The sequence below is a fragment of the Muscardinus avellanarius genome, assembly GCF_963383645.1.
Source record: "Muscardinus avellanarius genome assembly, chromosome: 22".
Taxonomy (NCBI): domain Eukaryota; kingdom Metazoa; phylum Chordata; class Mammalia; order Rodentia; family Gliridae; genus Muscardinus; species Muscardinus avellanarius.
In genome coordinates this window covers 567459-594130 of record NC_137808.1, presented here as the reverse complement: position 1 = coordinate 594130, position 26672 = coordinate 567459, and the positions used below count along the sequence as shown (strand labels likewise).

General features: G+C 44.7%; 2 protein-coding genes across 2 annotated transcripts in view; both read left to right on the top strand.

Annotated features, from left to right (window-relative positions):
• LOC308278394 (CCA tRNA nucleotidyltransferase 1, mitochondrial-like) overlaps positions 1-26672 on the top strand; it is a gene marked incomplete at both ends in the record, with an annotated part of 995237 nt that overhangs the window by 765175 nt on the left and 203390 nt on the right.
• The window catches only part of FANCD2 (FA complementation group D2), a gene marked incomplete at both ends in the record, with an annotated part of 60708 nt that overhangs the window by 1047 nt on the left and 32989 nt on the right, over positions 1-26672 (top strand). Inside the window, 16 exons of the mRNA XM_080718135.1 lie at positions 825-892; positions 1324-1427; positions 2301-2361; positions 4497-4549; positions 6156-6234; positions 9814-9938; positions 12930-13017; positions 13273-13377; positions 14878-14978; positions 16628-16736; positions 17148-17183; positions 18715-18858; positions 20690-20824; positions 22560-22691; positions 24681-24791; positions 26475-26584. Of these exons, the coding sequence (XP_080574261.1) occupies positions 825-892; positions 1324-1427; positions 2301-2361; positions 4497-4549; positions 6156-6234; positions 9814-9938; positions 12930-13017; positions 13273-13377; positions 14878-14978; positions 16628-16736; positions 17148-17183; positions 18715-18858; positions 20690-20824; positions 22560-22691; positions 24681-24791; positions 26475-26584 (1561 nt within the window). The remainder of the gene's footprint in view (positions 1-824; positions 893-1323; positions 1428-2300; positions 2362-4496; positions 4550-6155; positions 6235-9813; positions 9939-12929; positions 13018-13272; positions 13378-14877; positions 14979-16627; positions 16737-17147; positions 17184-18714; positions 18859-20689; positions 20825-22559; positions 22692-24680; positions 24792-26474; positions 26585-26672) is intronic.

Below are 26672 nucleotides of genomic sequence, written 5' to 3'. Positions count from 1 at the left end.
TTAGAGAAGATTATTGTAGTCTTTAGTCTTAGTTAATGCACGTGAATTATTTCAAAACCTCTTTTTTGAGAAAAATAGTATATAATAGCGTTCGTGTGTGTGTGTGTGTGTGTGTGTGTGTGTGTGTGTGTGTGTGTAAGAGACATTAATAATCAGGTAACAGCCAGGTGTAGTGCTGGCACATAATTGTAATCCCAGCATTGGGAGGCTGAGACAGGAGGATTGCGGTTCATGGGCAGCCTCAGCTACTTAGTGAGATCTTCTGCAATTCAGTGAGACCCTGTTTCAAAATAAAGAATAAAAATGTCAGGCTGGGGGTGTATCTTGGAGGAAGAATGCCCCTGGGTTCCATCCCCAGTAACACACACACACACACACACAAAAAAAAAAAAAAAAAAAAAAAAAAAAAAACAGGAAAAATGGTGCTAGGAATGAAACCCAGGGGCATTCTGTCTCTGAGCCACACTCCCAGCCTTATTTTATTTTTTATTTGGAAACATAGTCTCACTTAAGTTTCAGAGGCTGTCACTAAGTTGCTGAGGCTGGCCTTGAATCTGTTCTCCTCCTGTCTCAGCCTCCTAAGTACTGGGATTCCAGGCATGTAGCACCATGCCTGCCTCCACAGCAGGTTTTTTTTAGAGCACTTAATGGTTATCCTTTATCAGTGCTGTATCTTTTATTGTCCTTTAGAGTTTTGGCTCTGAAAGGAGGTTGAAAATATTGTTAGTGGTTTCATTACATAAGAAACGTAAGTCTTTAGAGAAGAAAGCTATGGCAGGCGATGTTTCAGACCACGGTGACCAGCTGTCCTCCTTTCCTCACAGCTGTGGATCAAATAGTTTTCCAAAGGAAGCTCTTTCAGTCCCTGAGGAAGCATCCTTCTTATCCCAAAGTAGGTACTTTCAGCATGGTATTTTTTATTTTGTTATTAGCATTCTGGAGTTAGAAATGTATGTATGTATGTATGTATGTATGTATGTATGTATGTGTGTATTTTTGGGGCGGATCTGCGGATGGAACCCAGGGGCATTCGACCTCCAAGCTACACCCCCTGCCCTATTTTTTATTCTTTATTTTGAAACCGGGTCTCACTGAGTTGCAGCGGGCCTCACCAAGTAGCTGAGGCTGTCCGCGAACCGCGATCCTCCAGGTCTCAGCCTCCCGAATGCCGGGATGACCAGCGTGCGCCACCGCGCCCGGCTGGAGTTAGAAATTTAAAGACACTGCGATAGAGATGAGTGGGCTTGAATGATTTTTAGTTGACAGAAAATGTAAAACAAAAATCTTTCTCTTGTGTTTGACTTTAAAAACCTCCTTATTAAGGTAATAGAAGAGTTTGTGAATGGCCTGGAGTCTCACATTGAGGACCTCGACAGTTTAAGAAACTGCCTGATGTCTTGTGAACGTCTGCAGGATGAGGAAGCCAGGTGTGAAGGCGTGTGTCTCCCTGAAGTTGAGTCTGTTCTGGGAGCTAGATTGGGGGTGTAGGGATGCAGGGTTTATTTTATTTTATTTTATTTGTGGTCCTGGGAATGGAATCCAGGGCATTCTACTTTGGAGCTTCACCCCCAGCCCTATTTTTTATTCTTTATTTTGAAACAGGGTCTCACTGAGTTGCAAAGGGTTTCACTAAGTAGTAGCCGAGGCTGGCTGTTAACTGCGATCTTCCTGTCTCAGCCTCCCAAATGCTGGGATTACAAGCATGCGCCACCATGCCCAGCTTGGGATACCGTTTTTTACAATTTTACTTTTGCTATATAATTCTTTTCTGCAGTATAAACATTACATTTTCTGCAGTATAAAATTTTTAACTGTAAGACTAAGAACTAGAGTGTTTTCTAGAGTGTCTTTACCATGTGGATAGAATTTCAGATCACTGCCTTTCTTCAAGTCTTTCCCTTAGTAAGGGTTTCTTATGGCCTATATTTCTTTTCTAATAAAACATACTGTGAATATAATCTTTTTATTTTGCTTTTTTCAATACTGGGGATTAAACCCAGGGGCATTCTATCTTCGAGCTCCACCCTCTCAGCCCTATTTTTTATTCTTTATTTTGAAACAGGGTCTCACTAGGTTGCAGAGGGCCTCACTAAGTAACTGAGGCTAACTGAGGCTGGCTGTGAGCCTGCGATCCTCCTGTCTTAGCCTCCCAAGTACTGGGATTATAAGCATGAGCCACCATCCCCAACTATGAACATAATATCTAAAGGTTGTGTATCTAATTTTATGGAGAAAAGATAAAAAAAAAACACATTAAAACAAGGAAAACTAAATAGGAAATAAATGTCTTTTTTTTACAGCCTGGGCACATCTTATTCTAAGAGCCTCATCAAATTGCTTCTGGGTATTGACATATTACAGGTGAGACAGTGCCACTTTTTTGTGAACACTGGAAGGATGTGATTTGTGGTGCGTGCCCTATTATAAGTGACAGGAGCACAGGTAGAGTGGGGTTCATTGGAAAGTTTGGGTTTGCAACACATGTGTGGTAGCCCCGCTGGTGGGATGAGTCAGGTAGGGTGATATCTGTATCTCTGTATCTTGAACTGTACCAACTGTTCCCATCATCTGCCAGTTCCTTTTATTTCCTCAGCAGCTGGTCTGTGATTATTTATTTTTTTTGTACTGGGGCTTGAACCCAGGAGCATTCTATCTCTGAGCTATGTTCCCAGTCCTCTTATTTTTATTTTGAAGTGGGATCTGGCTAAGTCATCATACCTTCGCCTCCAACCTGCAGGCCTCATGTTTCAGCTTCCTAAGGGACAGGGATTACAGGTGGGCACAGGGCCCAGTTTGATTCCCCTTAAAGCTACATCATGTATGCTTTGAGATCTTTATCATCTTTGCCATATTTCATCTGCGTCTTCTCCTATTTAGCCTTTTTTTTTTTTTTTGGTGGTACTGGGGTTCCTGGAAACCCTTCTACCTCTGGGCTACACTCCCAGACCTATTTTTTTTTTGCGGGTCTGGGGATGGAACCCAGGGGCATTCGACCTCCAAGCCGTACCCCCTGCCCTATTTTTTTAAATTTATTTTGAAACCGGGTCTCACTGAGTTGCAGAGGGCCTCACTAAGTAGCTGAGGCTGTCCGCGAACCGCGATCCTCTGGTCTCCACCTCCCAAATGCTGGAATTACAAGCGTGCGCCACCATGCCCGGCATCCAGACCTATTTTATATTTTTATTTGGAAACAGGGTCTCTTAAGCCAGCAAGGCTGGCTTCGAACCTGTGTGATCCTCTGTCTCAGCCTCCCAAGCACTGGGATTACAAGCGTGTGCCACTAAGCCCGGCTCCCCTCTTTATTTTTTAATTTAATTGTTATACGTTGATATTTTTAAACTTTTCAAGTTGTACAAACACATGTACAGTGAAAAATCTCCCTCCCGCCACATCTACTATTTTTTCTTCTTCCTTTTTCCCATATATATTTAACTTTAGTACTGGGGATACCTCTAGCCCTTCTGATTTTTTAAAAACTTGAGAAACATGGTCTTGTAGAATTGCCAAGTCCTCCAACATGTGATCCTCCTGCTTTGCCCTCCCATGCAGCTGGGATTATAGGCGTGTGCCATCATGCCTCCACCCCATGCTATTATCTCTTTGTATCAGAAATCTTGAATATGCTATAGTTACCTTAATTATTCTTCTTTTTTTTTTTTTTTTTTTGGTGGTACTGGGATTCCTGGAAACCCTTCTACTTCTGGGCTACACTCCCAGACCTATTTTTTATACTTTTTTGATTTGGAAACAGGGTCTCTTACGCCAGCGCGGCTGGCTTCGAACCTGCACGATCCTCCTGTCTCCGCCTCCCAAGCGCGGGGATGACAAGCGTGCCCACCACGCCCGGCTAGTTACCTTTAATTCTAAAAGCTCTTTTATGCCTAAAAAGAGAAGACCTTTCTTGTTGAAAATCATTTAATAATCTTTTTGTGTTTTGTATCGAGGATTGAACCCATGGACATACACCCCTGGCCCTGTTTTTAATTCTTTATTTTGAAACAGGGTCTCACTAAGTTGCAAAGGACCTCAATAAGTAGCTGAGGCTGACTGTGAACCTGAGATCCTCCTGTCTCAGCCTCCCAAGTACTGAGGTTACCAAGTGTGTGCCACCACGTCCAGCTATTTATTATTTATTTTGAAACAGAGTCTCCCCAGGTTGTTGAGAATCTCGTTATGTTTCTGAGGCTGGTCTTGAACCTGCGATCCTATTGTCACAGCCTCCCAAGTACTGAAATTACAAGTGTGTGTCACTGCTCCTGGCTTATTTTCATTCTGCCTGGATAATCTTTTTATCAAAATATAAATTATTGGCATCTTTATATTTCAACTGCTTATATTCAAAATATAGACAGTATTTGTGTGAACATTCTAAAAGTAAGAGGACATCAACCCTAGCAAGACCTTTCCTTAAGAGCTCTAGTTAGAGAGGATTCTGGCTAATTTGCATTTCTGGTGTGTATTTGAATACCAGTTTCTAACAGTATCTTCCTTTTTAGCCTGCTGTTATCAAAACCTTATTTGAAAAGTTGCCAGAATTTCTTTTTGAAACGTAAGTGGGGTAATTCTGGAATTCTCATGGTACCCTAATCTATATGTTTCTCTTTGGAAAGCTTAATCTGTAACATCACTGGTTTGTCAAGTCATTTTTATCATGATGCCATGTTCTTATATGACTACTAATGTTTTATTGGGGTATCTTTCTTTGAAATGTCGTCTACTAGTGACTTTCTAAAAATTAATAAGATTGGTGTGTGTGTGTGTGTGTGTGTGTGTGTGTGTGTGTGTGTGTGTGTGTGTGTGTTACTGGAGTTCCTGGAAGCCCTTCTACCTCCGGGTTACACTCCCAGACCTATTTTTACATTTTTATTTGGAAACAGGGTCTCCTAAGCCAGCGCGCACAGCTGGCTTCGAACCTGCGCGATCCTCCTGTCTCTGCCTCCCAAGCGCGGGGATTACAAGTGTGTGCCACCATGCCCGGCATAAGATTGTTTTTAAAAGTAAATATTAGGTGGGGGTGCAGTGGCTCACACCTGAAATCTCAGTACTTGGGAGGCTGAAACAGGAAGATTGTAGATTCCAAGCCAGCCTCAGCAATTTAGTAAGACCCGGTTTCCAAATGAAAAATAAAAAGGGCTGGGGTATAACTCAGATAGAATGCCCCTGGGCTCAATCTCTAGCACCATATACACACACAAAATTATATATGTTGTATATGTATGGATTCTTTCTTTTTTTTTCCAGTACTGGGATGGAACCCAGGGGCATTCTACCTCTGAGCTCCACCCCCAGCCCTATTTTTCATTTTTTATTTTGAAACAGGGTCTCACTGAGTTGCAAAGGGCCTCACTGAGTAGCTGAGGCTGTCTGCGCTGTGATCCTACAATCTCAGCTTCCCAATGCTGGGATGACAGTTGTGCCCACCACGCCTGGCTCACCTTATGGGTTTTGTCCTGTTGGTGATCTAACCCAGGGACATTCTGTCTCTGAACTACATCCCTAGCCCTATTTTATTTTTTATTTGGAATAGGTTTCACTAAGTGGTTGAGAGCCTTGCTAAATTACTTAGGCTGGCTTTGAACTTCAGTCTCAGTGCTTGAGAGACTAAAGCAGGAGGATCGCAGGTTTAAGGCCAGTCTCAGCAACTTAGCAAGACCCTCTGCAAGTTAGTGAGAACCTGTTTCAAAATTAAAAAAAAAAAAGCCGGGCGTGGTGGCGCACGCTTGTCATCCCAGCATTCAGGAGGCTAAGACCGGAGGATTGCGGTTCACGGACAGCCTCAGCTATTTAGTGAGGCCCTCTGCAACTCAGTGAGACCCGGTTTCAAAGAATAAAAAATAGGGCAGGGGGTGTAGCTCGGAGGTAGAATGCCCCTGGGTTCCATCCCCAGACCTGGGGGAAAAAAAAAAAAAAAAAAAAATATATATATATATATATAGAGAGAGAGAGAGAGAGAGAGAGAGTGTGTGAGAGAGTGCTGAGAGTATAATTTGGAGATAGAATGCCCCTGGGCTCAATCCCCAGTACAGTAAATAAATAAGATAAGATAGGGCTGAGGGTAGAGCCTGGAGGTGAAACGCCCCTGGGCTCAGTCCCCCTGTACCACTAAAATCAGCAGCAGCAGAGGCTAAGGCCCTTGTCTCCTGGTGCCTTTTCAGAGTGAGCAGCGACGGGATCAGCATGCCCCGGCTCATCATCAGTCAGCTCAAGTGGCTCGACAGAGTTGTGGATGGCAAGGTGTGCTCTGGACTCCAGTACTCGGATCAAGAATGTTTTCTGCACTTGTCCAAACTGTTGGAATTTGTAGTGCTCTTTTTTTCTTTCTATACCGAAAATGCTAATTTTCCTACCTGTTTGCTTTTTCTGACTTACATAATTTGAGAATCATGAGTGTTTTTCTCTACGTTTCTTTCAAAAAGAAGCTTATCCAAGTATAAAGACTAGATATCATTTAACTTATAATTTAAAGATTTGGAAGCCTGGCATAGTGGTGCCCGCTTGTAATCCTAGTACTTGGGAGGCTGAGATAGGAGGATCGCAGGTTTGAGGACAGCCTCAGCAAGTAGTGAGACTCTCATCTACCTCATGAGATCTTGTTTCAAAATAAAAATAAAGCTTGGTGTAGTGGCACATACTTATTAATCCCAGTACTTGGGAGGCTGAGAGAGGAGGATTGTAGGTTTGTGGCCAGCCTCAGCTATTTAGTGAGGGCCTCGACAACATAGTGAGACCTTGTTTAAAAGTAAAGAATGAAAAATAGGGCTAGGGGTATAGCTCGGAGGTAGAATGCCTCTGGGTTCAATCCCTGTATAAAATAAAATGGAAATAAATGTTATAGTTTTCTTTCTTTCTTTTCTTTCTTTCTTTTTTTTGTGGGTCTGGGGATGGAACCCAGAGGCATTTGACCTCTGAGCTACACCCCCTGCCCAATTTTATTCTTCCTTCCTTCCTTCTTTTCCTCTTTCTTTCTTTCTTTCTTTCTTTCTTTCTTTCTTTCTTTCTTTCTTTCTTTCTTTCTGAAGATTTAAAGAAGTTTATTAAAAAGATAGAAATACAGAGAATAGGGACAGCTCCATACCAGGCTGGCATGAAGGGGTGACTCGAATGAATACACCCTTATTCTTTTACTTTGAAACCAGGTCTCACTGAGTTGCAGAGGGCCTCACTAAGTAGCTGAGGCTGGCCGCGAACCGCGATTCTCAGGTCTCAGCTTCCCAAATGCTGGGATTACAAGCGTGAGCGCCACCACGCCCGGCTAAATTTTGTAGTTTTCAAAGTATAAAGATGATTATGTTTATTTCTCAAGCGATGAGATTTAAAACCATTTTGCTGGCTGGGTGTTGTGGTACACACTTGTAATCCCCGCGCTTGGGAAGCCGAGACCGGGAGCATCGCGGTTCGTGGACAGCCTCATTACTTAGTGAGGTCCTCCATAACTTAAACTCTGTTTCAAAATAAAGAATACAAGATAGGCCAAGGGTTGTAGCTCAGAGGTCAGATGCCCCTGGGTTCTATCCCCAGACCTCCCCCTCCCACAATAAAAACATTTTGCCTCACTGCAATTTTTTTAATTTGAGGTATGTTTGAGGAATATTGTAGAATGTATTTTGTAAATGGGCAATTTGTTATTTAAGAACTTGGATAAAATTGAACGTACTTTGAGCCAAGTGCTTGAGGCTCATTTTTTGCCAGGGTTTCTCTTTCTTTCTTTCTTTCTTTCTTTCTTTCTTTCTTTCTTTCTTTCTTTCTTTTTTTTGTGGCACTGGGGATTAAACCCAGAGGCATTTTACCTCTGAGCTAAACCCGCAGCCTGATATTTCTTATTTGGAAACAGGGTCTCGCTAATTTGCAGAGCACCTTGCTAAGTTGCCAAGGCTGGCTTTGAACCTGTGATCCTCCTGACTCAGCCTTTCAAATACTGAGATTACAAGCATGCACCACCTCGCCCGGCTTCTTGTCAGGATTTCATAAAATCATATTTTTGGCAGATATTTCAGGGCTAAATATTTTTCATTTTTTGTGGTATTGGAGGTTGAACACGGGAACATTCTATTTCTGAGCTATACCCTCAGCCCTGTTTTTTATTCTTTATTTCTGAAACATGGTCTCACTCACTGCGGACGGTCTCTGTAAGTAGCTGAGGCTGGCTGCAAACCTGTGATCCTCTCGTTTCAGCCTCCCAAGTACTGCCATTCTACGTGTGTGTTACCATGCCTGGCTCCAAGGCCTAATCTTTATTTGGGAGAACCTGAGTTTTAGGTTCTCATCGGGGGCTGGAATGTGGCTTCTGCCACTTAATTATGTGTCCTTGAGTAACTTGATCCCTACTTTTGTGTGTGTGGTACTAGGGCTTGAACCCAGAGGCATTTTACCTCTGAGCAACCTGCCGAGCCCTGATTTTTATTTTTTATTTTGAAACAGCATCTTGCTAAATTGCTGAGTCTGGCTCCAAACCTGCAATCCTTGTCTCATCTTCCCAAGTACTAGGATTATAAGGGTGGGCCACCATGCCCAAATCTCATCTCTGCATTTTTGTTTTTTTGTTTTTTATTCCTGGAGATTGAACCTGCGGGCATTCTACCTCTGTGTTACACCCTGAGCTCTACTTTATTTTGAAATAGCGTCTAAGTTTCTGGGGCAGTCCTTAAACCTGTAATCCTCCTTTCTCATTTTTCCAAGTACTGTGATTATAAGTGTGTACCGCCAAGCCTAGCTCTGATCCCTACATTTTTCCTTTATTTTATTGGTACTGGGGATTAAACCCAAGGGTATTCTACCTTGAGTACATTGTAATCCTATTTTCTTTTTACTTTGAAGAGGCTCTCACTAGGTTGATGAGCGTTTCACTGCTTGCCAAGGCTGCCCTCGAATCTTGGGTCCTCCTGTCTCCGTCTCCCAAGGACTGGGATTATTCGTATGTGCCAGCATGCCCAGCTGACAATTCTCGTTTGAGATGTAGGGGTCAGTGCCAGTGTGGCGGTGCATGCCTTTAATTCCAGTCCTTGGTAGACTGGGAGAGGAGATCCCAGTTTTGAGACTAACCTCAGCACGTAGTGAGAGTCATCAACTTAGTCAGACTCTTTCAAAATAAAAGCAAGCCGGGTGTGGCGCACGCTTGTCATCCCAGGTTTGGGGAGGCTGAGACAGGAGGGTCACAGGTTTGTGGCCAGCCTCTACTACCTCTGAGCTATGCCCCAGCCCTAATTTTTTTTATTCTTTATTTTGAAACAGGGTCTCACTAAGTAGCTGAGGCTGTCTGTGAACCCAGATCCTTCTGTCTCAGCCTCCTAAGTACTGGAATTACAAGCGTGCCCCACCATGCCCAGCAAGCCTCAGCTACTTAGTGAGGCCCTCTGCAGCTCAGTGAGACCCTGTTTCAAAATAAAGAATAAAAAATAGGGCTGGGGGTGTAGCTCGGAGGTCGAATGCCCCTGGGTCCCATCCCCAGTGGTGCAACAAAACAAAAAAATAAAAGCAGAATAGGGCTGGGGGTGTAGCTACAGGTTGAATGCTATTGGTTCAGTCCCCAGGACCACACACAAAAGAGAATTGTCACATAAACTCCATAGTTGTAAAGATGATATTAAGTAATGTATGTAGCATACCTATTAGTCAATGTTCTACCCACTCTTTCTATTTCTCTGTATTTTATGTCACGTTGAATTATCTGGGTCATTCGCCTCTTGATTTAGGTTTGAAGCTTGCATTTGTAGTTATATTGTTTGCAAAATAATTTGAACACTGCATATCACATGTAGGTAATGGTTCTCTATTCTGGATCATATGCCACGATTTTAATACTGTCCTCCACTGTAGGACCTCACCACCAAGATCATGCAGCTGATCAGTGTCGCTCCGGTCCACGTGCAGCATGACTTCATCACCAGCCTCCCTGAGATCCTAGGGGATGCCCAGCACGCCAGTGTGGGAAGAGAGCTCAGGTGGATGCGTGTCGTGTTGGCTCCTCAGGGAGCACTGCTGTGGGAGCTTTGTCACTGTAGCAGTAAGAGCCGGGCGTGGTGGCGCCGCACTGGGGAGGCTGAGGCTGGAGGATCGCAGGTTCTCGGCCAGCCTCAGCTACTTGGCGAGGCACTCTGCAACTTAGTGAGACACTGTTTCAAAATGAGGAATAAAATATATCGTTGGGGGTATAGCTGGGAAGTAGAATGCTTCTTGATTCGATGCTCGGTACCAAAAAGAAAAGGAAAAGAGTAGTGGTGATGTGACGTAAGAAGAGCATGGTTTATCTCTTTCATGAGTGGGGTCTGGGATTCGACAGATTTCTAAAAGCAGATATATATTTGAATATACTTTATTTTACATGATACCCTGTTTTAGCCGGGCATCCAAGTACTTGGGAGGTTGGGAAAGGAGGCTCGCGGTTCTCCACCAGCCTCAACTACTTAGTGAGGCCCTACGTAACTTAGTGAGACCCTGTTTTAACATCAAGAATAAAAACGAGGGCCGGGCGTGGTGACACACGCTTGTAATCCCTGCGCTTGGGAGGCGGAGACAGGAGGATTAGGCCCTGTTTCCAAATTTTGAAAAGTATAAAAATAGGTCTGGGAGTGTAGCCCGGAGGTAGAATGGTTTCCAGGAACCCTAGTACCAACAAAAACGAAACAAAACAAAAAAGAATAAAAACGAGAGCTGGGGGTGTAGCTCGGAGGAAGAATGCCCCTAAATTTTATCCCCAGTAACACACACACACACACACACACACACACTCTCTCTCTCTCTCTCTCTCTCTCTCTCTCTGTCTCTCTCTCTCTCCCTCTCTCTCCTCTCTCTCTCCTCTCCTCTCTCTCCTCTCTCTCCTGTCTCTCCTCTCTCCTCTCCTCTCCTCCCCTCCCCTCCCCTCTCCTCTCTCCTCCCTCCCCTCCCCTCCCCTCCCCTCTCCTCCTCCTCCTCCTCCTCCTCCTCCTTCTCCTCTCTCTCTCTTCTCTTCTCTTCTCTTCTCTTCTCTTCTCTTCTCTTCTCTTCTCTTCTCTTCTCTCCCCCCCCCCACTTCCTGATTTGAAGAAGTCTGGTTTAGGATTGGGCATAGACTTGGTGTATGGAGAACTTGACCATGATCTTTTGCATGCCCCCGGGGCTTCTCCCTGCTGATTGCACGTGGCAGCCATTTGGAGCTTCTTAAACATCTCCATCTGCGAGTCCCTAGAGGAGTCCCTGGAGCACACGTCTCTGCATCACACCTATTGCTTACTGCCCTTTGTGCAAAAAATGGTGGTCCAGTGGTAGAGCAGCAACTGAGAAGGGACATCTGTCTTGTGCAGCTTTTTCTTGTCTTTGAGTTTAAAAAATCCAATTTAGAATACCTCCTTTTCTTCAATACCTCCTCCAAGTGTGCAGTGATTCCCGCCTTTGTTCCTTTTGTCCCAGCGCCACGCTCTGCCGCCTCCTGCCCTCTGGCGCTCGCCCGCTCAGGGCCCTGTGCCCCGCGGCACCTGCGCCTGTGTGTGTCACACACGCCTCTGCGTAACTGCTTTGGGTTTTCTTTTCCCCTTTTTCAGGAAGGATGTGTATCAAACTCAAGGGCAGTGACGTCTGGGTGCTGGGATGGCCAAGGAGGGCTTCTCGTTTCTATTTTATTTGTGTTTTTGAATTTTTATGATAAGCATGTGTTATTTTTTGTAATGAAGACAAGCTTTAGGGAAACCACACTAATCAGCAATTTTAATTGGAACTAAATTATTGATTTTTTTGTATCCATGGGTTCCATATTCTCTGATTCAACCAACTATAGATCAGAAATACTCAGAAAAGCCAGGTGTGGTGGCGCATGCTTATAATCCCAGCGCTTGGGAGGCTGAGACAGGAGGATCGCACAGGTTCAAAGCCAGCCTCAGCTACTTAGTGAGGCTCTCAGCAACTTAGTGAGACCCTCTTTCCAAATAAAATAGAAAATAGGTCTGGGAGTATAGCCCGGAGGTAGAAAGCTGCTGGGTTCCACCCCCAGTACCATACATACATACATACATACATACATACAATAACATGAACTTAAAGAAATACTCAGAAAAAAATGCTCCGTCTGTATTCACATGTACTTTTTTCTTGTCATTATTTTCTAATCAATGCATTTTATTTAGAACTAGTTATAAAGCATTTAAATGATACTAAGTCTTATAAGTAATTCAGAGATGATTTAATGTACATAGAAGAATTTCTGCAGGTTATGTGCAAATACTATGCCATTTTATTTATTACTCTGATACTGGGGATTGGAGCCAGGTCCTTAAACATGCTAGGCAAACCCAGTATCACTGAGTTAATTTCCCAATCCTGTTATGCCGTTTTTTTTTTTTTGTTTTTTTTTGTTTTTTTTTGGTACTGGGGATGGAACCCAAGGGCATTCTATCTCTAAGCTACACCACAGCCCTATTTTTTATTCTTTATTTTGAAACAGCGTCTCACTGAGTTGCAAAGGGCCTCACTAGATAGCTAAGGCTGTCTGTGAACTGCAGTCCTCCTGTCTTAGCCTCCCAGATGCTGGGATTACAAGCCTGTGCCTCTACGCCCGGCTTTATTATGCCATCTTATATAGGGACTTGAGTATGTGTACATTTTTTTCTTTGGATCGTGGGGTTTGGGCCTAGAGTCATTTTACCTCCAAGCTCCAAGTTACTCTCCCAGCCCTTTTTTGCTTTTTGTTTTGAAACAGGGTCTGCTAGGTTTTGAAGCTGGTCTTGAACCTGCAGTCCTCTTGTCTCAGCCCCTCAAGTGTTGGGATTACAAGTATATAGCACCGTGTCCGGCATATGTGTATATTTTGGTGTGGAGGGGAGCTGTTGATGGGGCTGGGAGAGGCAGTCCACCGCAGACCAAGCTGTGTATCCTCTTCCCATACTCTGATGGTTTTCTCAAGTGTTTATCTGCTCATCTCTGTTCCGACCGTTGTATGACTTTTCCTTTTCAACTATTCGCAGTGACCTCTTGGCGGAGAATACTTCCCTTACTGTCCCGATCCTGGACGTCCTTTCTAGCCTCCGACTTGACCCAAGCTTCTTATCTAAGGTACAAAAGAAGGTGCTCCCCAGACACAGAGCCGGTGTCCTGCCACAGCTCTCATTGGTCCATGTGTGAAGAAGTTTTGTCATTAACACTTGAAAGTTTGTAATTTAGGGGAAAAGTAACAGGAGTTATTTTTCTTCTTTGGCGATAGGTGGGAAAACAGAGAGAAGGGATTTTTCTAATTTTACCTAACCTAGTCAGTGCTGGGTACGGTAGTGACATGGCAGTATTTAAGGCTTATGCGCTTTTTAATTTTAGGTTCGCCAGTTGGTGATGGGCAAGCTGTCATCGGTGGCATTACAAGATTTACCTGTGATAATCAAGTTTATTCTGCATTCCATAACAACCACTAATGCACTTGAGGTATACTAACGTTACTATTTTTTTTTTTTAGAAACATAGAAATAATATTTAGGAAAGTAAAAAGAATATACATTCAAGGGAGAATGTGGTACTAGTGACTGGGAAGCTGAAACAAGAGGATGGCAGGTTCAAAACCAGCCTTAGCAATTTAGTGAGACTCTTACTTCTGTGTGTGTGTGTGCGTGTGCGTGCGTGGTACCAGGGATGGAACCTAGGGGCATTCTACCTCTGACTACACCACAGACCTTTTTTTATTTTTTATTTTTTTTCTTTTTGGTGGTAATGGAGATTGAGCCCAGGGGCGTTCTGTCTCTGAGCTCTGAGCTACACCCCAGCCCTATTTTTTATTCTTTTTTTTTTTTTTTTTTTTGTGGATCTGGAGATGGAACCCAGAGGCATTTGACCTCTGAGCTATACCCCCTGCCCTACTTTTTATTCTTTTTATTTTGAAACTTGGTCTCGCTAAGTTGCAGAGGGCCTCACTAAGTAGCTGAGGCTGTCCACGAACCGCGATCCTCTGGTCTCAGCCTCCCGAATGCTGGGATTACAAGTGTGTGCCAGTATGCCCGGCTTATTCTTTATTTTGAAACAGGGTCTCACTAAGTTGTTGAGAGCCTTACTTAGTAGCTGACGCTGGCTGTGAACCTGATATCTTCCTGTCTCAGCCTCCCAAGTACTGGGATTACAAGTGTACACCACCATGCCTAGCTTTCTATTTTATATTTTATTTGGAAACAGAGTTTTACTAAGCTTCTAAGAACCCCACTGAGTTGCTGTGGCTGGCTTCCATCCTCCTGTCTCAGCCTCCTGAGAACTGGGATTGCAAGCATGCACCACAGCCAGCCTGTGAAACCCTGTTTCAAAATAAAAATAGGAGCTCAGGGTGGTAGGCATGCCTGTAATCCCAGTCCTTGGGAGGATAGGAAGATCACAGGTTTGCAAACAGCCTCAACAAGTAGTGAGACTCATCAGCCTAGAGAGACCGTGTTTCCTAATAAGAACAAAAAAGGTTAGAATGCCTCTGGGTTCAATCTCCAGTACCACAGAAATAAGAAATGGAGAATGTGAGGCCACTGATAAAGTGAGAGGCCGAGGAGGTATACTATTAGTTCCCAGCTGATCAAGATACTTTAGGATAAATTGTTTAAGTGAATAGTCTCAAGATTCTCTTCTGTGGCCCCAGACTCTGATAAGGCCTGGCTGACCTCGTCAGCGTGCGGGAAGAGACGGAGCTGCCGGTCCAGACTGCTCATGACAAACAAGCTGCCGAGCTTCTCCTTGTTCTCTCCGTGCAGCAGGAGGAAGCTCTGTGCACTTCAGGGGCCTGTGGATTTGGGGGTCTGGCACTGTCCTTGCTGACTGTTCTCATCAACCAGCGTGTCCCTTATTTAGAATTTTTTTCTTTCTGATTCTTCCCGGGGTGGCTGGAGTTCTGTTAACAGAATGGACTGTGCCGCCTACTGAGTGAGCAGATCACGTGGGTAACTTCTGCTTCTGTAGGTCGTTTCTGAGCTGCGGGAGAAGCTGAACGGGCAACATTTCGTTTTGCTGTCGCTGTTCCCGCCTTCCCAGGTCAACTTGAGCAGCCGAGGACGAGCAAGGTACAGCACTCTTGACAGCCGCCATCTGTTTCCTTGCATTGTTAAGAGAAGTTTTCTGACATTTATCCTGAAGTCAGTTGGAACTTAAAACTTGAAACTGAGCTGGGCGTGGTGGCGCACGCTTGTCATCCCCGTGCTTGGGAGGCTGAGATAGGAGGATCACACAGGTTCGAGGCCAGCCTCAGCTACTCAGTGAGGCTGTCAGCAACTTAGTGAGACCCTGTTTCCAAATATAAAATAGGTCTGAGAGTGTAGCGTGGAGGTAGAAAGCCTCTGGTTCCACCGCCAGTACCACCAAAAAAAAAAAAAATTCAAAACTTGAAACTGCCAATAGTGAATATCATATTTAGACGTGACACACACCTATAGTCTCAGTGCTTGGGAAATTTAGAGGAGGTTTGTAGGTCCAAGGACAGCCTCGGTAACTTAGCAAGACCCTCAGAAACTTAGCCAGCCTCTTTCTCAAAATAATTAAACATATAAAAAAGGATTCGGGCTTAACAAAAGGGGGGCTGGAGTGTGCCATGCCTGGGGCCACACACTTGTAATCCAGTACTTGGGAGACTGAGAAAGGAGGATCACAGTTTCAAAGACACCCTCAGCCAGTAGGGGGCGTTCGTCAACTTAGATGCTGGTTTTTTTTTTTTTTTTTTTTTTTTTTTCATTACTGGGGATGGAACCCAGGGGCATTCTACCTCCAAGAGACACTCGTAGCCCTATTTTTTAAATTATTTATTAATTAATTTATTTTTTTGGTGATACTGGGGGTGGAACCCAGAGACTTTCTACCTCCGGGCTATATTCCCAGACCTATTTTATATTTTATTTGGAAAAAGGGTCTCACTAAGTTGCTAAGAGCCTCACTCAGTATCTGGGGCTGACTTCAAACCTGTGCGATCCTCCTGTCTCAGCCTCCCAAACGCGGGGATGACAAGCGTGCGCCACCACGCCCGGCTTTTTATTCTTTATCTTGAAACAGGGTCTCACTGAGGTGCAAAGGGCTTCACTAAGTAACTGAAGATGTCTGCGAACCACGATCCCCCAGTCTCAGCCTCCCGAATGCTGGGATTACAAGTGTGCGCCACCACGCTGGACTAGACCCTATTTCAAAACAAAAACAAAAAAATTTAAGAAAGAGCTGGAGTTATAGCTCAGAAATTGAATGCTCCTGGGTTCAACCCTAACTACCGTGCGCACGCGCGCGCGCACACACACACACACACACACACACACACACTTTTTTTTTTTTGGTAGTACTGGGGTTCCTGGAAGCCCTTCTTCCTCCGGGCTACACTCCCAGACCTATTTTATATTTTTGAAACAGGGTCTCTTACGCCAGCGCGGCTGGCTTCGAACCTGCGCGATCCTCCTGTCTCCGCCTCCCAAGCGCGGGGATTACAAGCGTGCGCCACCACGCCCGGCACACACACACACATATTAAATTCACATACTGTACAGTTTATCAAATTGTATGTGTTGTTGGCCATTCATATCTCCCTCACGTGGACTGCAGAACAGGTATTTTAGCCAATTTATATATGAGGTGGGGACTTGCTCCTGGGTACATGGCTAGGAGGCAGGAGCCCTGATATCTTACATTTCTCTTTGTTAAGTAGAAGAAATGATTTTCCCTCTTCTTTTATTTGTAGTTCTTCAGGAAGTCAAGAAAACAAGTGTTTGGACTATATTCCTCTCCTCTTTGATGTAATAAAGTCAGCCATTAGATATGAAAAGACCATTTCAGAAGCTTGGATTAAGGTGAGCGAGATCTTTGGAACTTGGAGCACCCAGAAGACAAGGCGTGCCGGTCAGTGACAGATGTGTATATAAAAGTTTTAAGAGTTTTCAGAGAGCTGGGTGTGTTGGTGCCGACTTTAATCCTAGTCCTGGAGAGACCGAGACAGGAGAATCACAACGTAATGGCCAGCCTCAGCACCTTCGCGAGGCCCTCCACAGCTTACTGAGGCCCTGTTTCAAAATAAAAAAGGGCTTGAGGTGTAGCTCAGAGGCACCCTGTGGGCGCTGGCCTCAGTACCACACGCGCCTGCGTCACTCAGGTGGCTCTGATAGGTGGAGGCCGGCTCACGCAGGAGGCAGGTCCTGCCGAGTGGGGCGTGAGTGACATGTGCCACCGATGTGTCATGGTGCCTTTGTCACTTTCTTCCCCAGGTGGTTGAAAGTGTTGTCGTCGAGTCTGAGCACAAGGTAACGCTGGTGAAGTACTGACTGACTTGGAGTAAGCGCCGCGCCTCCCTGCCTTTTCTCCTGCCGCCGGCCGGCCTTGGCCTTCACAGCTTCTCTACGTCAGCCGCTGGCGAGGATGGGGCTCACTTGCCAAATGGTTTGCCCCATCTAATTCTGGCAGTGAAATAAACCCGTGGCCTCGAGCAGGGGAACCACACACATGCCGGACACACGTCAGGTTGCAGCCAAAGCAGTGGCTCCCACACCTGGACCCACCTGTCGCCCCGGGGCCCGCCCAGCGTACTGTGAAGACGACCACCGCGTTTCACTTCTCTGTCCCCATGTCCACCCAGCCAGAGTCTGTTTATCCTTGTGTGTCTGTGGTACTGGGATTGGAACCCAGGGGCTTTCTACCTCTGGGCTACACTCCAGACCTATATTTTATTTGGAAACAGGGTCTCACTAAGAAGCTGAGGCTTCAAACCTGCATGACCCTCCTGTCTCAGCCTCCCAAGTACTGGGGTTACAAGTGTGTGCCACGTGTATATTACTACTTCTGCGTGAGCTTTATGTTACTAAATACGATGGGGCTATACTTTTTTTTTTTCTTCTTGGCAGTACTGGGAATGGAACCCAGAGGCATTCTACCTCTGAGCTACACCCCAGTCCTATTTTTAAAAAATTCTTTATTTTGAAACAGTCTCACTGAGGCAGAGGGCCTCACTGAGTAGCTAAGGCTGTCTCTGCGAACTGCGATCCTTCTGTCTCTGCCATCCCAATGCTGGGATAATAAGCATGTGCCATCATGCCCACCTTATTTTTGTATTTGTATTTACTTATTTAAAAAAAATATTTTTTCATTACTGGGGATGGAACCCAGGGGCCTTCTACCTCTGAGCTACATCCCCAGCCCTATTTTTTATTCTTTATTTTGAAACAGGGTCTTACTGTATTGCAAAGGGCCTCACTAAATAGCTGAGCCTGTCCCCAAACTATGATCCTCCTGTCTCAGCCTCCCAAATGCAGGATTACCAGTGTGTGCCACCATGCCCAGTTGCAAGTTTTTTTTCAATACTTTGTATGTGAGGGAATGCCTTTCTTGGTTAACAAATATAGTCTGACCTGGGTGTGGTGGCACACACTTGTAACTCTAGTACTTGGGAAGCTGAAACAGGAGGGTTGCAGGTTTGAGGACAGCCTCAGTTACTTAGAGAGGCCCTCTGCAACTTAGTGAGATCCTGTTTTCAAAATAAAGAAAAATAATAGGACTGGAGTGTAGCTCAGAGGTAAAATGCCTGTGGGTTCAATCCCCAGTACTGCAAAAAGAAAGAAAAAAAAAAAAAAAATATATATATATATATATATATATATATATATATATATATATATATATATCGAGAGAGTCTGGCTCATTCTTTATCACGGCTATGTAATATTCCAAAAATGAGTACCATTCTTTGTTTTAATGAGAAGAAGTTGGAGGTTACTGTTGTGTTGTTGTAATTGTGTTCATTAAACTATTTTCTTATTGTTGCATACTTACTTACAATAGAGTTTTGACCTGGCGATGCTTCTCATCATATATAGCACCAATACTCAGACAAAGAAATCCATTGAGAGGGTGCTAAGAAATAAGATTCGATCAGGCTGCCTTCAAGAAGATCTGGTACAGAGTACTTTCTCTATTTATTACTTGGTAAGTATTAGGGAGGCAGTGTTAGTCTGAAAGATATAGAGATGTTATTTTAGCTTTTCCTAACCACTGTGGACATCCTGATAATATCTTTTTTGTTTGTGGTACTGGGGGTGGAACCCAGGGGCTTTTCTACCTCCGGGCTATACTCCCAGACGTGTTTTATACATTATTTGGGGACAGGGTCTCACTAAGTTGCTGCGAGCCTCACTCAGTATCTGAGGCTGGCTTTGGACCTGTGCGATCCTCCTGTCTCAGCCTCCCAAGCTCTGGAATTACAAGCGTGCGCCACCACGCCCGGCTTCTGATCATATCTTTTGCTAATATCTTTCATCTTTGAGAAGGAGGTCAGAATGTTTTGAAATACAGTAGGATTATTACTTAGCTTCACTCATACGTTGAAGTGGTAGTAAACCAATCTAAGGTCGGTTTTCATGAAATTGGTTTATATGGAACTTATTTCACATGCACCCCAAATCTTTTTTATAGAAAGTGTTTTATTTATTTATTTATTTATTCATTTATTTATTTATTCTTGGTGGTACTGGGGTTTCTGGAAACCCTTCTACCTCTGGGCTACACCCCCAGACCTATTTTTATTTGGAAACAGGGTCTCTTTTTTTTTGTGGGTCTGGGGATGGAACCCAGGGGCTTTTGACCCCCGAGCTATACCCCCTGCCCTATTTTTTATTCTTTATTTTGAAACCAGGTCTCACTGAGTTGCAGAGGGCCTCACTAAGTAGCTGAGGCTGTCCGCGAACCGCAATCCTCCAGGTCTCAGCCTCCCAAATGCTGGGATTACAAGCGTGCACCACCACGCCCGGCAGAAAGAGTTTTAATTTTAGATCTTCTGAATTCATATTGTATAACTTGATTTTTTTTTTTTAATTTTTTGTGGGTCTGGGGATGGAACCCAGGGGCATTTGACCTCCAAGCTACACCCCCTGCCCTATTTTTTATTCTTTATTTTGAAACCGGGTCTCACTGAGTTGCAGAGGACCTCAGTTAGTAGCTGAGGCTGTCCGTGAACCACGATCCTCCAGTCTCAGCCTCCCGAATGCTGAGATTACAAGCGTGCGCCACCATGCCCGGCTTTAAAACTTGATTTTTTTTTTTTTTTGTCTGTGTATGTGTGGTACTGAGGATTGATTCCAGGGGCATTCTACCTCTGAGCTACACCTCCAGCCCTTTATTATTATTATTATTATTATTATTATTAATTTTGAAATGGTCTCACTGAGTTTCAGAAGGCCTCACTAAATAGTTGAGGCTGGCTGGGGACCTGTGATCCTCCTATTTCAGCCTCCCAAGTACTGGGATTACAAGTGGATGCTACCATGCCTGGCTTTTTATTTTGAAACAGGGTCTCAGTAAGTTGCGGAGGGCCTCACTAAGTAGCTGAGGCTGTCCACGAACCTGGATCCTCCTGTCTCAGCCTCCCCCGCGGGTACTGAGATTACAATTACGTGCCACCGTGCCTGGCTTATTTATTTTTATTTTTATTTTATTACTTTTTTTATATCCAAAATGTGTTTATTGGGATGGTTTCCCACTCATCTTGATTTAGGCTGCTTTTAGTGTCGCTTCCTCCTGCAGGAACATCTTTCTGTAAGCCTTGCTTTTCCTCCTGTGGGCTGAAAGAGGACCGTGGAGCCGCCAACACACAAAACTCCAGTGTGCGCATGGCTACACACTGTGGCGATTTAGTAGCATCCTGGGCACTTCACGTCCATGAAGTAAAACGCTGACCCCAAGGTGCGCGAGAGACTCGTGGTTCACAGCTGTGCTCGCCTCCACAGTCACTGTCCTCCGTCTCTCTTCTTCCCCTTTGCAGGTTCTGAATGATATTTGTCCATCAATTCTGTCGCTGGCTCAGAGTTTGTTCCACTCTCAAGATCACAGAATAATTGTGTTTGGCAGTCTCCTATACAAATACTCATTTAAGTATTTTGACGCCTATTGCCAACAGGTATGTAGAAAAATTTATTTCGATAAGGAGGGAACAGGGAAATGGGAAGGAACCCAGTTCCAAGTGGACTGCATGTGAACTGATGTTTATTTCTTGATGATTAGAAAGCTTTGAAGGGGAAGAACTCTGAACTGGAGCTTGGGAAACTCAGTGCTCATCCCAGCCTTAGAACTAGAGGTCGGCCTAGCGTATCGAATCCTGTGTTGTACACTTCAGAATCCTCTGGGTCTAAAATTAAGATCAGTGCTGGGCATGGTGGCGCAAATCTGTAATCCTGGTCCTTGGGAGGCTGAGACCTGAGGATCACAGGCTCAAAACCAGCCTCAGCAACTTAGCGAGACTCTATTTCCAAATTAAAAATAAAATAGGGCTGGAGGTGTAGCTTGGCGGTAGAATACCTGTGGTCTTAATCCTTAGTATCACACACACAACATAAATAAAGAAATTCTATTAAAAAAAAGGTAAATAAATTCTAAAAAAAAAAAAGGTCTGGGGATATAATTAAAGGTAGAATGTTGGATTCAATCCCTAATACCGCCGGGCGTGGTGGCGCACACTTGTAATTCCAGTATTCGGGAGGCTGAGACCGGAGGATCGCGGTTCGCGGATAGCCTCAGCTACTTAGTGAGGCCCTCTGCAACTCAGACCCGGTTTCAAAATAAAGAATAAAAAAATAGGGCAGAGGGTGTAGCTCAGAGGTACAATTCCCCACGGGTTCCATCCCCAGACCCGCAAAAAAAAAAAAAAAAAAAAAAAAAAAAAAAATCCCTAATACCACACACACACACACACACCCCCCAAAAATATAAAGGGTAAAATGCTTCTGGGTTCAATCCCCAGTACCAAAATTAAATAAAATATCAAAATCCTGTATATTTCAAATAAAGCTTCAGCAGGTTTGTTAGTTGGTTTTCACAATAACAGTAGAATTGAGCTGTAAATAAACTGATACTGAAGCTGTCTTTTATTTTATTTTTATTTTTTTAATTTAATTTAATTTATTTTGTGTGTGTGGTACTGGGGTTCCTGGAAACCCTTCTCCGGGCTACACTCCCAGACCCATTTTATATTTTTATTTGGAAACAGGGTCTCTTAAGCCAACGCAGCTGGCTTCGAACCAGCGTGATCCTCCTGTCTTCGCCTCCCAAGCGCGTGGATTACAAGGGTGCCCACCACACCCGGCTCTGAAGCTGTTTTTTAGAAATAGATATACTGAGAAAAGCTTGAGGCCTAACTATCCCATGAACATAAAAACAAAATTTAATGGCTTGTACTTAGAGAGGAAGGGTGGTACTTGTGGAGAGTGATTCTGAAAGCAATTGAGGAATAAGTAAACTTGGTATGGTGGCGCACGCTTGTCATCCCGCTACCTGGGAGGCTGACAGGGAAGGATTTCAGGTTCTAGACCAGCCCCAGCACCTGAGCAAGGCCATCAGCAACTTAGGCCCTGTTTCAGAATAAATAAGACGTGAGGTGTAGCTTGGAGATATAAAACCCTGTTTCACCTCCTAATACCCCCCCCCCACACACACACACACGAGACCAGGTGGTAGTGTAGATACGTCGGCGTGATCCCAGGCTTCCAGAAGCCAACGTCAGTGAAAATTCCATAGACGATGGGATGAGTGGGTTGCCATTTTAGAGGCTGGGGAGTGGGAGCGCGTCGGGCACGAGCCCCTTTGAACAGCGATGCTGTCCTGGGCCACACGCTCTTCTCCGGACCCCGCCCCTGTAGGAAGTGCTCGGTGCCTTGGCGTCCTTTGTCTGCAGTGGGAGTGAATCTGAAGTGGACACTGCGCTGGACGTTCTCTTCATGCTCATGAAGCTCAGCCCTTCCGTCCTGGGGCTGAATGCCGTCTTCCTGAAGGTATCTTTGGCTCTGCACCGTATATCGGATCCTTCTTTCCCATTGCGCGTATCTGAGCTTTCTGGTATTTCGTACACAGGCGTTTATCTTGCCCTCGTGTCTACTGCACGCCGTGATTGGTGGGAGGAGTGGGTAGGAAGTGCCGGGATGGGCAGGCAGCGTGGAATCCCCCTCGCCCTTCCACGTCCAAACCTCTTGATGGGAAACTCTGTGTTTTGCTTTGTTCTGGTGCTGTGGGTGTAAGGATTGATCTGTGCCTTTGACGAGGGTAAGAGAAGTAAGCATGCTCCTCAAGTACAGCATGGTCAATTCTGTAATAAACGTAAATAGTGAGACCCTGTTTCAAAAAATAAAATAGGACTGGGGGTGTGCCTCTGAGGTAGAGTGCCCCTGGGTTCAATCCCTAGTACCAAAAAAAGGCATGCTAAGGAGTTTTAGTTTGATTCTATAAACAGTAGAGAGCTAGTACTGACTTTCTTTCTTTTTGCGGGTCTGGGGATGGAACCCAGGGGCATTTGACCTCCAAGCTACACCCCCTGCCCTATTTTTGATTCTTTATTTTGAAACTAGGTCTCACTGAGTTGCGGAGGGCCTCACTAAGTAGCTGAGGCTGTCCGCGAACCGCGATCCTCCGGTCTCAGCCTCCTGAATGCTGGCATTCCAAGTGTGCGCCACCACACCCGGCTTTTATTCTTTATTTTGAAACAGGGTCTCACTAAGTAGCTGAGGCTGGCCGTGAACCATGATCCTTCTGTCTCAGCCTCCTGAATGCTGGGATTACAAAGCGTGCACCACCACGTCCAGCTAGTACAGACTTTTTTTTGGCAATACTAAGGATTGTACCCCAGGCCTCACACATACTAGGCAAATGCTATCATTGAAGCCAGTGTGGTGACCCATGCTTGTAATCCCAGCATTCGGGAGGCTGAGACAGGAAGATGGCGGTTCACGGCCAGCCTCAGCTACTTAGTGAGTCCCTCTGCAACTCAGTGAGACCCTGTTTCAAAATAAAGAATAAAAAATAGGGCTGGGCGTGGTGGCGCACGCTTGTCATCCCCGCGCTTGGGAGGCAGAGACAGGAGGATCGCACAGGTTTGAAATCAGCTGCGCGTGCTGGCTTAGGAGACCCTGTTTCCAAATAAAAATGTAAAAATAGGTCTGGGAGTGTAGCCCGGAGGTAGAAGGGCTTCCAGGAATCCCAGTACCACCAAAAAAAAAAAAAAAAAAAAGAATAAAAAATAGGACTGGGAGTGTAATTCAGAGGTCGAATGCTCCTGGGTCCCATGCCTAGTACCAGAAAAAAAAAAAGATATTTTTCTTTGGGTTTTTAGTCTCTGATAAAAGCATAAACTTAGAGACCTACAAGGGCCCCCTCATCTTAGGTCCAAAATATTGAACCTTTGGCTTCTAGTCATATCGTTCACAACTTGAACTTCTGGGAAACAGATAACTGGCTCTGTGTGTATGTCTTATAAAGATTTTAGCTTTTTGATCTGAAGGAACAATGAAGCTGGGCATGGTGGCGCACGCCTACAGTACTTGGGAAGCTGAAACAGGAGGATCATAGGTTCAAGGCCATCTTCAGCAACTTAGGCTCAGTAATTTAATGAGACCCTGTTTCTTTTTTTCTTTTTTTTTTTTTTTTGTGGGTCTGGGGATGGAACCCAGGGGCATTCGATCTCCAAGCTACACCCCTGCCCTATTTTTTATTCTTTATTTTGAAACCGGGTCTCACTGAGTTGCAGAGGGCCTCACTAAGTAGCTGAGGCTGGCCGCGAACCGTGATCCTCCTGTCTCAGCCTCCCGAATGCTGGGATTAGGAGCATGTGCCACCACGCCCGGCTGAGACCCTGTTTCTAAGTGAATAAAATAGGATAGGGGGCATAGCCTAGAGGTAGAAGGCCTCTGGGTTTTATCCCGAGCACTACAAAAAAATGGAAAAAAATATTCGATGCTAACCTTATTGTGGGCATTTTTCTCCCTTCTCAGGGCATTTTAGATTATATGGAACATATGTCCCCTCAGCAAATACGAAAGGTCTTCAGTATTCTCAGCACGCTCGCATGCAACTCTCAGCATGAAGCGAGTAGCCACATCAAGGTAAGAGGCCCTGTGTTGAGAAAGAATCTCAAAATTGGCAGGACAAACCACTCCTGGCTGTGTGGGAATCGTGCATTACCAGAGACCCAGCACTTTTCTTCTTTTCCCATGCCAATGTGAAGTGCCCACTGTATGCCGGGCACTGAGATGCGAGGCAGAGACGCTGGTGAAGCGGAGGAAGAGAAGCTGTTTAGGCTCCGTGTTGAGTACTGTGGAGACTCAGAATTCCCATGTTTCCTCAGGAGCCTCTCTGTATAACCTCGACCTCACCTGGGCTTACTCTTATTTATAGGCATCAGTCCTGGGAAGGCCAGACAAAGGGTATTAATGAGAGAGCAGGTTGGGATCGTAATTCATGACTCTTGTCATGCATTGTTAGTGACATCTTGTGGCGGCATCCACACAGGACTGTGGCCTGGAACAACCAGCACCTTTTTTCAGCCTCTCTTCTCCCTCCAAGCTACACCCCACACTGGTTGTATGTCTAATCTGAAATCAGGGTCTTGCTAGGTTTCTGAGAACCTCACTGAATTGCTGACGCTGGCTTTGAATGTGTGACCCTCCTGTTTCAGCCTCCCACGTATTGGGATTGTGGGAGTATGCCACCAAGCCCAGCAACCAGCACCTGTTTAAAATTAAAGCAGAGCCTGGTGGCGCACGCTTGTAATCCCAGTATTGGGGAGACCAAGACAGGAGGATTGCACGTTTGTGACCAGCTTCAGTTACTTAGGCCCTCTGCAACTTATTGAGACCCTGTTTCAAAATAAAGAATAAAAAAGTAGAGTTGGGGGTGTAGCTTAGGGGTAGATGCCCCTGGGTTCAATCCCCAGTACTGCATTAAAAAAAAAGATTTTTTTTGAGTAGGTAATATATACATATGGTATAAAATTCAAAATATACAAAAGGGTAGCCGGGCGTGGTGGTGCACGCCTGTAATCCCAGCATTTAGGAGGCTGAGATTGGAGGGTCGTGGTTCGCGGACAGCCTCAGCTACTTAGTGAGGCTCTCAGTAACTTAGTGAGACCCTGTTTCCAAATAAAATATAAAATAGGTCTGGGAGTGTAGCCCGGAGGTAGAAAGCCTCTGGGTTCCACCCCCAGTAACACAATAAATAAATAAATAAATAAATAAATAAATAAATAAATAAATAAAGCAGCGTCTTGCTAGGTTGCTCAGAGTCTGTTTTTCAGACAGAGTCTCAGTAAGTTGCCCAGGCTGGTTCCAAGTTTGCTATTTTCCTGTCTCATGCTCCAGTGTACTAGGATTACAGGTACATCACCACAGTCAAATCTAGTCTAGTTTTTCTGGCTCCATTGTGCATAGATCCTTTTTTGTTTTTCTTTTTGTTTTTTTGCATGCTGAAGATTAAACACAGGGACTTTCTACCTCTGAACTATACCCTGACCCTTCTTTTTTCTTCATTTTTTGTAGTACTGAGGGTTGATCCCAGGGGCATTCTACCTCTGAGCTATACTTCCAACCCTATTTTATTCTTTATTTTGAAACAGGGTTTCATCAAGTTGTGAAGGGTCTCACAAAGCTTCTGAGGCTGGCAGCAAACCTACAATCCTCCTCTTCCAGCCTCTCAAGTACAGATTACTTGCTTGCGTCACTACGCCCGGCTCATAGATATATATATTTTTTAATGACATTTCAACATTTTTCTCCTTTGTCTCATTGCAGGATGACATGCACTTAGTGATACGAAAGCAGCTGTCTAGCACCATCTTCAAGTACAAACTCATTGGGATTATTGGAGCTATCACCATGGCTGGCATCATGGCGGAAGACAGGTACAGGTTCTGACATTTGTGGCTCAGGATCAATTAATCTCAAGTTGCTGTCTTACAAAATAAAATGATACAGTGTGTAGACACTTTT